We start from the raw sequence: 13,542 nt of genomic DNA, 5'->3' as shown, positions 1-13,542 counted from the left end.
ACATCAGTGCTCCAGCAGGCAGAGGAAGAGGTTGCTTGTCCTGAACAGACCCCTACTGCAAGCACTCCTCTACCTGAGAGTTTCAAAGTTCACTTTCTTTTTTCCCCCTGCTAGACCTGACAGAATCCTGGGGTTTGGTCATTTCTGAGTAGTCACATCTGACAGCTCTCCCATTCAGTAGCCATCCATATGTAGGGGGCTGCAGCGGTGAAGTCCAGCATCCACCCCAAACAGCTTGCCTTTAATTTTCAGATAGAACACAGTTTGGTTACCCAAGTAGAGGCTTCTTGCCTTGTTTAAAAGAACACTGAAAGGCAGCAAGGATGATGTGGAGGGAAACTGCACTCTAGATGTTCAGAACTGATCAGTAAATAATCCTCTACATGTTACCTGCTTTGGGGAAACCAAAACACCTGTGAGACTAACAGCCTGACTCTACCACACTGGGATCAATGTCAAGATCAGAATGTAAGTTTACTGTGTTTAAATCACAGATGTGAGTTCCAACTCCCAATACTTAAGTATTTAAAACTGCTGCACAGAAGATACTGGGATGTAATAGATTCACTAGGAAGTACCTGTGGAAACCACAAGGACTTTACCATCTTTATTTTAGTGCATGTAATTGAATTCTTCCAATCCTAATTGACCCCATGAAAATGAAAACAAATTACACCTTCATCTGTCTGGTCAAAATGTTGTGGATGCAGGCTCTTTGCAATGCCTCTGTGTGCTCAGGTTCACTGCCCGCCACAGCGTGCAGTTCTGCAGCATCAGCACAAGCTGTCTGTCAGCTTGGTTCAACACAAACCCTCCTGATGTATCAGTGGACACCACTGTACCTATGCAGAGTGTGGCATGAGCAAACGAACATTGCTGTATGGAAGGTATGGAGTCAAGGGAGCACGGCAGGGCTTTCCATGTCTGGAAGGATTCTCACACTGTCCTGCATTTTAAACTGAGAGCCCAGATGCGGCCTGGAGTATGGATAATTCCTCTGTGTGCAGCAGCCACACTCCAGCTATTTTCAAGATGGATAAACCAGCCAGTATTTAGTTAATGATTCTGCACTTTTTCCTAAATAGACCATCATAACACAACAATTTTTTAATATATTGTCCTTTTATATGACATTTCTCCTCCACTGTGCTTTGAAAACCAGCCAGGCTTTAGCCAACCACACTCCTGTGAGCCTTGCAGCGACTGGCACCATCCATTTCAATTAATAGTTTGTACGAGGCATATTTCTCAAGTGACATTGCCAACAAAGAGGGATGTGGGCACACTTCAAAATGCATTAGAGCATTACAAATGGTGCTAGTAAACAAGCAGCTGTGATAAATAATAATCCCATCACGTTAAAGGAACTTTCAGCAACATTATTCATCAACTTCCTCTCATCCTTGCTCCCAAAACACACGTCACTGCCCAAGAGAAGAAAGGCACGCATGGCTGCTCACAGCCTTCTGAGGGCAGAGCCCATCTGACTTTCATTTTCTTGCATTACTCATCATGTCCAGAGACTGCTAAAAAGAAGAATGGGCACAGCCTTGAGAGACACTGGCTGTGTACAGGATGGGGGTGCCAGGGAGGGTAGCTGGAGTCACGAGGCCTGCAAGGATCATGTTGGGAGACTTCTCAATAATGCTACAATGATTTGGCCTGGGTTTAACAGCTTCACCTGGGTCAGCAACAAGTGTTGTGCTTACAGTGGCATTTTTCCACTTCTTTTTGCAGAATTAACTTTTGCATTTCAGACCATTTAATTTAAAGTGAGATAAAATGACAGAAATGAGAACTAACTATATTATAAAGCATTCTCTACAAATCCCCCTTGTCTCTCTCATTTGGACACACTAAGATGAACCCCACAACGTCACTCAGAGTGTGCACACTCAGAATGAGCCAATCTTCCCTTGCTGTCCAGATCACCACATGCAGCTCAGTGCCCCTGAGCTGACACAGTACCTTCGGATGGCCACAGTGAGAGCTTCCGGAGAACTGGCGCAGGGACAAATGACCTCCTGTCTTAGACCTTTACTTTGGAAGACATTGAGAAACGCATCACAGGAAGAAATAGACCCTGGGGTTAAAAATTTAAAAGTCAGAGGAGAAAACCAATCTGATTTCTGAAGTGGTGCTATTCAAAGTACAAGCTTAGTATTGAATAAATGGACTTTTCAGAAGCAAAAGACTCCAGCAGGACCTGTGTGCACTGGAAAGCAGTCATCGCTGCCCCAGTGATACACACATACAGTTGTGCATGCACAGAGCATTGAGCATAAAGTCCTCTCACTATGCAGGGGAGCCATTACTGCCAGATTTACACTATGAACTTCATTGCAGTTTTCTTTTTTAGGGTGAAGCAAATTAAAGATATACTCCAGAAACTCCAGGCAAACTACTACAAACAAGCAGAACATCTGCATGCTGCTGTCAACACAAGCAGGTTGTGCTATGAATTGTTCTGAAGTGATGCAGATGTGGTTCTCTAGAGCAGCAGACACATCCCCCCCAGCCTCCTCAGTTACTTCTGCTCCTGGCTGCCATCATTTACAAGAAAGGCTCTAATGCTCTCTGTAGCTTAAGGTTATTTACCTCAGTTTGTCCCACTAAGTAACACTGGACTGACTGCACCTTGCATCCTAGGGATTACCAGGTTTGTTTCAGCAGTAGTTGAAGAAAAACATATTTAAAATTCCCTCATTAATTAATTTTTCCACAAATATCATATAGTTTGCAGGAGACAAACTCTGTAACTGTCTTAGCTAGGATGTACTGAAGGCAGCAAGCACTTCCTGTTCCCTGCTGGCCTGCAGCAGCAGAGCTTACATGGGTTTGCTCCATCAGCCACTATCAGCATACGCAGTGAGGAAAGGTTGATGTCTCTCTGATCTCGGTGTGCCACCAATGCCCAGTGCATGTCTCTGGATTTTACACAGGCAACTTTTGCTGCAAGAAGAACAGGAAGATTACTAATACACCATATAAAAGCTGTGCAGCTCTACTACCAATTTGCACCTTTGATTTTGAGTGTCAAGCACAGTTCTGTTTATTCTTGTTCCTTACCTTTGTATTGACAGACTTTTTGTATCCATGACAGTGGATTCACCTTCATTAAGGAGTATGGAATACTTATAACGTGCATCATGTTCATGACACTCTGAAATCAGATGAGATAAATGGGTTTTATACAACAATTTGGTAATTATTGAGATGATGTTATGGGCAGGTACAGCGATGCAAATCGCTCTGCACTTGTTTTATTGTCACAGCTGGCATGAATCTTTTCCTGTCTAGCTTTCTACATTAAGATGAAACAGAGTCTCACGTGCTAGTGCTTTAATTAAGGATGAAGGATTTAGACTAATCAGATCATAACTTTGAAGTGGTGCTGAAGAAAAGGAAACATCTTCTTCTTATTTATACTCTAAGCAATTCACTTTAAACAGAACAACTAAGCAGACACTGGATGAACAATGTCTGCATGTTTGCTGTGTAGTTCAGTGTCACCCCCATCTTCATAATACCTGAAGAGCCTTTACTCAAAAGGACATGTAACAGTAACATCTTGTCTAAAGAAATCCACCTCTGTGAAGACTCAACAACTGCTAACAGTAAGTGGGGCACAATTTATTGAGAAAACAGTAGGTGGAGAAATTTGAGTCACAGAGATCAATTTATTTTAACAGAAAATAAATGAGTAAGTTCTTAGTTTTTCTCCAGGTCATGAAAAGTATAGAAAAAACAGCCGAGTAAAACTAATGACAGATCCCAAACTGATCTCCCAGGTAGTGTGAGGTAGTCCATTTCCCTAGTGATTTCTCAGTCTTACTGCTATACAGTCTGTAAATGACTTCTGCATGACATACATCTTCTGAGGGTAACACGTCTCCACTCACAGCAGTTCAGGTTAAATACAGGTTTTGGAAAACCTAGGCTTGATAAAGGTTAAGTGTGCCAGTGGATTAGTGGATTAGTCATCTACACACTTGTAGAACTGCAGAAGAGTTCTCCTTTTAGTCTGGCACGAGCATAGGTAGAGTAAAAGCACTTACAGGCAAATAATGAAGAAAATGAAGTTCATACCAAGATCGATAGCAAGGAAGACACAACACTTCTGCTAGGTGTTTGCTTTCAACTTCAGTGATAAAGTTTTTCTTCCCATGAGGTACTGATGGGTATTAAACCTGATAGACTGTTTCTGCTTCTGAAGTGTTACTATTGCCCTTTGACATTAAGAACAGTATAGCACTGAGTGGGAAATGCATATTGGATTCCAGGGAATCATAGGAGTGGGATCTATACATCCTTGGACCCCCCAAAACTGACCCTTCAAAATGCTGTCAGTTCTTTAAATGATCAGTGACTAGTAAGCATTTTGTGAGTCACTGAGAGCAGCAGCCCTTAAAAATGTCCATTGCCCGTCACATCAACCAAAGAAGACATGTGAAGAGCAAGCAGACAACTTCTGCAGCTCCAAGTATCAGAAACACTTTAATGTTAGCAAACTCATCTGTTGATATGAGTTATGGCAGAAAAGCTAGGCAGTGGCAATGCAACTATGCCACTGAACCACATCCTTGCAGAGACAAGGACTAACTGAACTTGCTCCTGACAGAAAGTCTGATCTCAGAATAACACATCAGTAAGATCAGGGTAAGATGCTAAGAATGGACAGAGTATTTGACAGGATGCATATAAACACACTGGCATCTTTTCTGTGCTTGTTATGGGTAAGTATACTAGCAGAAGACCATGGGTTTAGGTCATGCATGTTTTGCTTCCAAAGCAGAAAAATTAGAAGAAACTGTAGGACATGGCAGTTTGTGACAGCAATAAGCATATGAGGTTAGTTTATTTTCAAATACTCACACAAAATAAAAAACACACTTACTGTAAGAATCCCATGCCATAAGCCAACATCCTTCTTGAAATCCAATACATTCACAATTGTTTCAGCTGTCCAACAAAAACAGAAGAGTTTATTTTTCAGAACGTGGCTTTGGCCCAAAGTAAACCCACTCAAAGGAAGGAAGCTTCAGCATAGCAGGACTGATAACCTCAAAGCTTCACTTCCACAGTAAGTCTCCACTGCAGGATCTGTACTGGCTAGGACAATTATTTATATCTCTCAGAAAGGTATTCCAAATGTGCATATTTTCAAAAACAATTAAAACCCCAAAATTGAGTGTTTCAATCTAGGAGCCCTCGACAGAGATCTAGGCAAAAGGTAAGGCAGGAGCCTGCTGAGAAGCACATTGCAATTCACACTTGATGCTAAGGAGGAAGCAAGGGATGTGTACTTCATACCTTCTGTGTACCCACATGCCTGGGTCAGAGCTTGGCAGTGTGTCAGCAGTGCAATCCTTGTCACAGTCACCCCAAGCACACTTCCATCTTTACATGTTTTGTACTAAAAAGAAATAGGCAGGGGAAGTCAATGTGCAGTAGTTGTCCTATTTCTGCTATTTAATAGCTATGGTGTAGGTGAATGATGCTAATGACTCTGTTTTAGGGAGGCAGCAGTACTGAGGAGTTTGGGAGGCTTTTTTTTGCATTAAAAGATGCTGTTTTCAGACAGCTCTTCTCTTTCTGACTGGGATTTCCCAGGCTTGGTAGCAGAAATCCACCTGCTGTTTGAGTACAGGCTTTATAGAAAACTATTTCTAACAGCTGTGATCAGGTTAATGACTAAAGGACTGGCTGGATTTAGCAACCAATAACCCAGTTGAGTCTGCTAAGGGCTCATGTTAGATTTTGTAGGACAGCCAACCAACCTGAGCTTCTCTCTTCTGTGTCTGGTACAGCATAGAAAGAGAGCTGGCCACAGCCCTTGCTGGGTGCTGTTCTAACAACCTATATGTGCACAGTCCAAAAGACACAAGCTTTTTGATCAGAAGCACATGGAAGAGTCAAGAGAGAGTGGCGTAAAAAAGAGGTAAGAGATCATTGCTGATGACTGCAAAAATTTTGGCAACTTTGTGCAAGAGTGGTAATTAAAGTAAATTGAACATTTATCTTTCTCCATGATGATCAAGATTGAAAATGGAGGCATCTCTGCTGCTGTAGCCCAGTGCTCTGACTGTGTGAAGACAGGAAGAAACCTTTGCTCCATTCACTTGAGCTTATTCCCTTTGAATAATCATTTAGATTCAATACTAACATCACTGAACTTAAGGCTTTTAAGTCTACACAAAAGAGGCAAAAAAAGAAGGGGGGAGAGGGGAAGCATAAAAATTAAACTTTAGAGCATAGCTAATTTTCCCTTCCTGATGCTGGTCTTTCAAGGGGAGTATGAGTCACAGAGCAGTAAGTGACAGGCAAGCATCTGAACAAGAAGTTCCTTCTCTTTCAAAAGGGTTTGAAGGTTGTGATATGAAAGCTGAAGCTTCACTGTGAACTTGCTCTCTGTTCATCTCAAGGCTAGTGGGCAAGCCTGCACTGTGAACAAGACCAAGACTGGCCAAGGCAAGTTTACTGTAAGTTTGTATCAGCCACACAGATGACGTGAAAACATTAATGCTAGAAACCCCGCAAAGGCAATTTACCATTTCATTAACTTTTCTGAAATCAATGCCCAGTATCATTTATTAGAAAATGGCACTTACTAACAGGCTAACCCAGGATGCTGTTTGCCTCTGTGACTAGTGAATGAATGATGATGTTTACCTAACCCAGAAGTGCCATCTGCAATGACTCGAGGAGAAGATGCATCTTCATTAACTCACCTCAATGTAAGCTGTGTCATTGTTTGCATCCTTGATGTGTGGGAACCAGTCACGAGGAGGCTTGGAGAGGTGTTTAGACTCTGTGACAAACCACAGCAGCTTTGGCCAGCCTGAGGTACAAAGAACAGACAGCTTTTGTGGAGCTTCTGCTGGACAAGTCAAAGCTCCTCTCTGCCAGAGAGTCACCACTATCTAATGAGGCTTCTCTTAAGCCTCAGTATTGCATGGGAGAGACTGTCCAGAGCTGCTTTCTTAACGTGGCTGTCGTGACCTTCCCAGACAACTCCTGACTGGGCTCTAAGCTGTTATGGACCCCAATGGTTTGCTGCCACTCTCCTGTCAGAGGCTACTGCCCCTACCAGTCAGCTATGGGACTGAACTGTACAAATACTTCTCACCTAGTACAGTCCAAAGTCTGTTGGCTCAATCTCACTGGTGGCCACAGCTGATGTCAGCAGTGCCACAGAGCCAGCAGGGGATCAGACCAGAGGCATTCACACTGCTCAGCAGCCATAAGGTGGAAGGAGCGACATTCACCAGCCAGTGGCACACACAACAGTGGCAGCTGCATACCGCAGCTGCTCCTGTAGCAAGTGTTTCTTCATGGGCCTGATCCTCACCCACTACACCCAGAGCTGTGCAATGCCCCCCAACACCTGTGCTCACCTTTAAACTGCGGGATCTCCCCCGTGGGGCTCTTCGGCAGTCCTTTATGGCAGGCATCACTAGTCAAGGCCACAGTAACTCCACAGCTTCCAAGCAAAAAGCCTATCTGCTGGCTTCCTGCATCCTAAGAGATGACAAAATGAACGCAATACATACAACTGAGGTGACTGCAAGCTGAAAATGTTTTTGTCCTTTGGTGCATTACCTTCAGAGGAAAACAGTCCCCTTCCTTGAAGCACCTTAGCTGATTAGCAAAACTCGTCTGTGCATCCCAAAGGAAATCCCACCACTGAGATACCCTCCTGTTTGCAGCCACATCGATCACACAGCCAGCCAGCGCCGCTGGATGGTTGCCTGCTCTCGCAGCTCTTCACAAAGGAGGAGTGGCTGGGAGGCTGGAAGGCTGTGCCATCCCGGGGGATCTGACAGGAATCTCAAGGAGTTCAACCTTGGCAAGGCCATGCACCAGCATGAGCTGGGTGCTGACTGGCTGGAAAGCGGCTTTGTAGTGAAGGACCTGAGTGTCCTGGTAGACACCAAGTTCATAATGAGCCAGCCATGTCCCTTGCACAAAGAAAGCAAATAGTATCCTGGGCTGCATCAGGCAAATATTGACACCAGGCTGAGGGGGGTGATTATTTCCCTCTACTCAGCACAAGTGAGGCACATCTCAAGTGCTGAATCCAGTTCTGAGCTTCCAGGTACAAGACATGGAGCTACTGGAGAAAGTGCAGCAAAAAGCTGCTATGATAACTAAAGGACTGGATCATCTTTCCTGTGAGGAAAGACTAGGAGTGGGGACTGCTCAGCCTCAAGTAGACAAACATCTGAAGGAAGGGTGTAAAGAAGACCAAGCCAGGCTCTTTCCAGTGGTGCCCAGGGACAGGACCAGAGGACATAGGCACAAACTGAAACAGAGAAGATTCCTTTTGAACATCAGGAAACAGCTTTTATACTGTGAGGGTGACTGGCACAAGTTGCCCACAGATGTTTTTGAGTCTCTACCCTTGGATATAGTCAAAAGCCACCTGGACACAGTTCTGGGCAATCTGCTCCAGGTGGTCCTGCTTGAGCAGCTAACTTTCCAAGTCCTCTGCCAATCCCAGCCATTCTTGATTGTGTGCCAGTTCTAGGAGATAATGCTGGGTATAGATGCTTCCTCCTGGGGAAAGCTTTCAACCCTTAGGACATTCTGATGGGCAAACAGTGGTGCAGTGTCCCTGTTTGTGCTGATCTAACCTGATCTGTCAATAAACATTTCACTGAGTAGCCACAGACACACTTCAGGAGCACTACAGAGAGTCAAGTGCCCATTAGAGAAAGCAGATTACAGTTTAGGGAAGCATCAAGGGGGTACAGGCAGTGAAGCCAAGAAGCCATGTAATGATTTGCAAGACTAGGCCAAAGCTGTTCTTTAAGAGATGCTGTGCTTCTACAGCATTATGGCAGCTTGATGTATGTCTTCTCATGATTCTTTCACGACCCTTACATCTGCCCACTAGACTCTTCAGCTGAGTAAAGCCCTGGACCTAAAGGCACATAAAAGCATTAACCCATTCTTCACAGCATGATTCTACAGAAAGTAGCCCATGGAGTCTTTATAGATCACATTAAAATATCTTTCAACCAAGCATAAAGCACCATGGAAGCAACCAGAAATAGGGAACAACTGTCTTAATCTACTGACTTATTCAAAGCAAACCTGTGTGACGGAAAGCAAGCCCCAAAGCCTGACTATCTTTTCATGAAGTCAAACAAAACAACCTGAAATGCAGAAGCAATGCGATCAGAGGAAAAACAAAAGCTTACTTGTTTTCCATACCACCTTGAAATATGTTAATGGCACCCACTATTAGGAGTTTGATAGCTGAGCAAACACTGTGGGACAATTAACTGCTCTGCCAAAGCTCTGCCATGTAACTCCTTCCATGCAGCATGACTGCTTTTGCTCTTGCAGAACCAGCAGGCACACAAAAGCAGGAGAAGTCGACAAGGTGCTTTTCCAGGTTTTTTAAATGAAGCTTCTGCATCATCTCCAATAACAAACCAGACAAGCCTGAAGAGTGCAGGAGGGATGGTTGTCCTTGGAGGTCCTGCAGAAGGAATGCCAGGAAGATGAGGGCTGGAATGCCCCATGGAGAACATCAGTCCTTGGGTGAGTCATGGCCTTTGAGATTTGCTGCTTTATCAGGTATAAGGGAGGTCACCAGTTTCTTGAAATACCAGATCCATGCTACCATGAGCCAAAATTTCCCACCAAGCTGGTAACAGTACAGGTACTTGTGTGAGCTACAGCAATTAAAAACAATATTGCATGGAAATGCCATAACTGAATGCAGCAACTGCATCACTCTCAATATTAAATTAAAAGGTGCTGTAGCTGTCTGCCCTCTAGAAGACTGCTAGCAAACTGCTTCCCTACTGTAGCAAGAAACTGCCAATTCTCAAGCAATCAAATGCTGCTGAATGCAGGACTTCCCAGTCAATGCCACTAAGAATTCTAACATATGTGAACCACCAGAAAGTGGGGACCTTAGAGTATCAGTATATAATGGCCCTGGGGGATGCACCAGGTAAGAAATGATCTGTCAAGCTCTTCTCATAGCAAAAATCCAACAAAACAACAGGAAAAGGAAGCTGCTGCCACCTGTTTTGAGTGCTTGAGTGTTTGAGTTGCACCTGTTTGAGCAACTCTGCTTCAGCTCAGTGCTGTTACAAGTGGGTTTAGAGCATGCCCACACTCAGAGAACCATGGACAGATTCCTTGGTACAACGGGCCCACAGCAGCAGACTGTGCTACAGCAGGACAGCCTCCATCCCAAACAGCATTGAAATCTTCTCCCAGTTCTTCTCTTTCTAGGTAATTCTACCATTGAAGGGGCACCATGGCCAAACAACTACGTGATGTAACATAAAGACTTCCACCATGCAGGGACAGAGTCTGGTGTGTTTTAAAGACTTCCAAATCCTATGCCATGCCCTTGGTGTCCACACTAAATCCTGCCTTGGAAGGAAAAAAATGAATCAAGACATGGCAGCAGGAGCATTGTGACAGACACTGTGCTCAACAGTAGCTGAGGATCTCACAGTATCAACACAGCAAAGCAGTCTGCTAGTCTGTGTCCATCATTCCCACTTCCAGTCTCACATCTCCTAAGCAATTATCACCACCTCCTGCCTGCTTGTCGTGGCTTCACCCTGACTTAGAAGCCGAAAGTACTGCAGAGAACAGAGATGTGAGGAAAGAGTTGACACTCCCCACCCGATGCAGGTGTCTCTGTGATACCTGGTGCCCCACAGAAGCAATGGTTTCTAACTACCAAGTGGTGGTGAGCTACTGGACTGACAGCCAGGAGATGGAAGATCTGAAAGCACCTCAAGCTGAGAGTTTTATACATCCCACAGACACCCTGCAACCTTCCCTGCACTCATGCACATAAGCAAGATACTCTGTGCTGTTCCTCACACCTCAGCATGACAAGCCTAGAGCAGTGAGTACCTTGGGGAAAACTTCCCAAGCCTGACAAGTTCAGTTTGAGTAGAAAATGCAGTTATTTGTGCGAAGTGGTCAAAGCTTCCATGTGGACCAGGACAAAGTCAGTAGACTTTCAAGATGTTGATTACTTCAGAGTTCAGAGATAAGCTCTTGGCTTTTGAGCAATGTACAGAGAATGCCTGAAATGCTTTTCTAAGTAGAAAAAGAAACCAAATCATCTGCTGCCAAAACATAATTCCAAAACAGCCATCCCCTCCCCTTAGTGAAAACCCCTCTCCTGCCTGCAAAGGGAAGAGATTTCCAGGACACACAGCAGTGCTGTTTTCTATTTTAGCAATTTATGCTAATCTGCTACTTCGGCAAACACCACCCCCTCCCCCCACTTACCACAAACACTTTATTTTATGAGGTTACAAAAACCCTCATGAAGTTGCAGGAGACCAGCTGAAACAACTCAAACAGCACAGTCCCAGCTGCATATGGGGAGAGACTTGCCACTGATGCTCACTGTCAAAGCCTCCACAATCCACAGATTGAAATGTCTTGGAATGCAGGTGGAAGGCAAAAGACAGAGCTGAGGTATTGTGCTACAAGGTTTGAGCTCAGCTCATGACTTTGGAACTATCATTTTACTTTTCTTGAAGGCACAGCACTCACTGAGATACGAAAAATGAGGTCTCTTTAGCTTTAGACTATGGCTGCACACCCCTAGAGAGATCAATCTTTCAGATGAGCAATCTGGAAATCCTCTCTGCTGTAGATAGCCATTCAAGGTTCTCTAAAGACTTTTATTAAAGGTTCCCTAAAGGTTTTCATCAGTACCTGGAGGCAAATTGTCTTCCTGCTGCAGAGAGTGATAATTCACTGTCAGGATAAAAAAACCCACGTGTGGTTGCATTTCAGCCTGCTGTTAACATCATTTGGTAATGCTTTGTGAGAGTGTGTGTGGGAAGGAAAGCAATGACGACCCCTTCTCAGTGAGTGAGAGTGCATGTCCTTCTCTAATAAGGAAGGAAGGAGGAGGCAGCCTGTGCAGACGCTGCTCTCATAAAGGGTACTCCTGTCCACTTGCAGATCCCAAACTGCCTTCAAAGGGAGAATTCAGTGGTGAAGCATCGCAGCCTGAACTGATCTCATTTTGTGTTACAATGCTGATTTGTGCTCTGCCTGCTCTTACCTTACCAAACATCTGCTGGGATAGAACAAAACTCAGGCACAGTGTCGGGAGTGGCACAGAGCTGCTTGATGCAAGCACATGTGGCATTAAACCCAACAGGGCAGGAAATGGTGCTTTGAGTGAGAAAGAGATTGTTACACGCTTGCATTGCATCCCCTGCTACAAATACTCACTGCCTATGATAAGAGGCCCTAAAGATCTGTGTGGAATTGCTTTTCTTCGTATGCTCACAGCATCTGATTGAACACAGCTATGAATGTACAAAGAAGTTATTTTCAGATTACAACTGATTAGCTCCCCTGACTGTATCAGAGCAGAGTAATTATTTTCATGGCATTCATCACATGGAAAAAACATTAACCTAAGAAACAGAAAGCAAAAGATTTGAAAAACACATTTTAAAATCTTCTCATAAGGAAAATAATAAATCACAATTTGAAACAGAACTTGACATGCTGAAAACCCCCTCTCCTCTCCTTTGATGGCACAGTCTGTGATGTACAGTCTGCAGTTCACATCATATCACACAATTTGTGATGCTCCAGCTTCTGACAAGATGACCAGAAGTGGCAGCTCTGAAGAAGAGCTGCTGCATGCAGCACACTGTGTGCTAGTGGCTGGGAAACACAAAACACGTGGAGAGAGTGACACTGTTCTGAAAAACGAAGTCCCTGATACAGGCATTGCAGTGCCATTAATGCAGGAGAAGAAGAAGAAACAAAAGAAGCTGTTTGCTCTGTCACTGCAGTGACTGCGGAGCCCCTGACTGCTGCTTCTAGAATAAAGAGCCTGAGATCACAGGTTTTAATTTTAGAGCCGATTTCCTGAGTCTAAACGGCCAAAGACATGCTGAGGCCAATGCCAAGGCCCAGGGTTTTGCTGACCACCAGGAAGCACTCTGGGAATAAAAGTGAAGTGGAGAATGCTGCATGGTTGCTGGGTACCCACCCAGATGCCATCAGACTGGTCTCCTGAAGGTCTTGGAGGAAGGACAACTCTTTCTAGGGATTCTGTCGGTGCAAAGGCAAAAAGCAAGGAGAGACGGATCCTCATTTAATCATGAACTGGAAAAAGGCCCTGCCAAAGTCTTTACAAAATAACAGTCATGCTACAAAGGGAAGAGAACACACAGAAAACCCAGGGGCCTCGATTTCCATGGGGCCATAAATGCTGCAGAGCGATACACAAGCCAAAAGACTACCTGGCTGCAAACATTACTGCTCAGTTTTAAACTGCCAGGCACAAAAAACAATTCCAGAGATCCTGGAAAAACTCTTCTTTATGAAAAATTAGAACAGTATTAATGCTGCTAATCCAAGATTTTAATATAACTTCCTGAAATAGCTCTTCCTGTATCACCTCATTATTCTGTTAAGTCTGTAGGAGCTTGAATATAATTTTTGGCCTATTTTTAAATTCACATCTCTGTCTTCCAAAAATTAAACTAAAAAATGGCCACTGCCAGAATGCAC

General features: G+C 44.1%; 1 protein-coding gene across 4 annotated transcripts in view; it reads right to left on the bottom strand.

Moving 5' to 3' along the window:
* Positions 1 to 13,542, bottom strand: part of DIP2C (disco interacting protein 2 homolog C) — a 225,894-nt gene that overhangs the window by 42,480 nt on the left and 169,872 nt on the right. For all 4 annotated transcript variants that reach the window (XM_054171424.1, XM_054171425.1, XM_054171426.1 and 1 more), the window contains 7 exons: positions 7,398 to 7,521; positions 6,732 to 6,841; positions 5,314 to 5,416; positions 4,898 to 4,962; positions 3,070 to 3,163; positions 2,833 to 2,952; positions 1,969 to 2,083 (listed from right to left, as the gene is read on the bottom strand). In XM_054171424.1, the coding sequence (XP_054027399.1) occupies positions 1,969 to 2,083; positions 2,833 to 2,952; positions 3,070 to 3,163; positions 4,898 to 4,962; positions 5,314 to 5,416; positions 6,732 to 6,841; positions 7,398 to 7,521 (731 nt within the window). The remainder of the gene's footprint in view (positions 1 to 1,968; positions 2,084 to 2,832; positions 2,953 to 3,069; positions 3,164 to 4,897; positions 4,963 to 5,313; positions 5,417 to 6,731; positions 6,842 to 7,397; positions 7,522 to 13,542) is intronic.

The sequence above is a fragment of the Dryobates pubescens genome, chromosome 21, assembly GCF_014839835.1.
Source record: "Dryobates pubescens isolate bDryPub1 chromosome 21, bDryPub1.pri, whole genome shotgun sequence".
NCBI classification, from domain to species: domain Eukaryota; kingdom Metazoa; phylum Chordata; class Aves; order Piciformes; family Picidae; genus Dryobates; species Dryobates pubescens.
The sequence above is the reverse complement of the archived record's forward strand: the minus strand, read 5'-3'. Positions and strand labels throughout refer to the sequence as shown.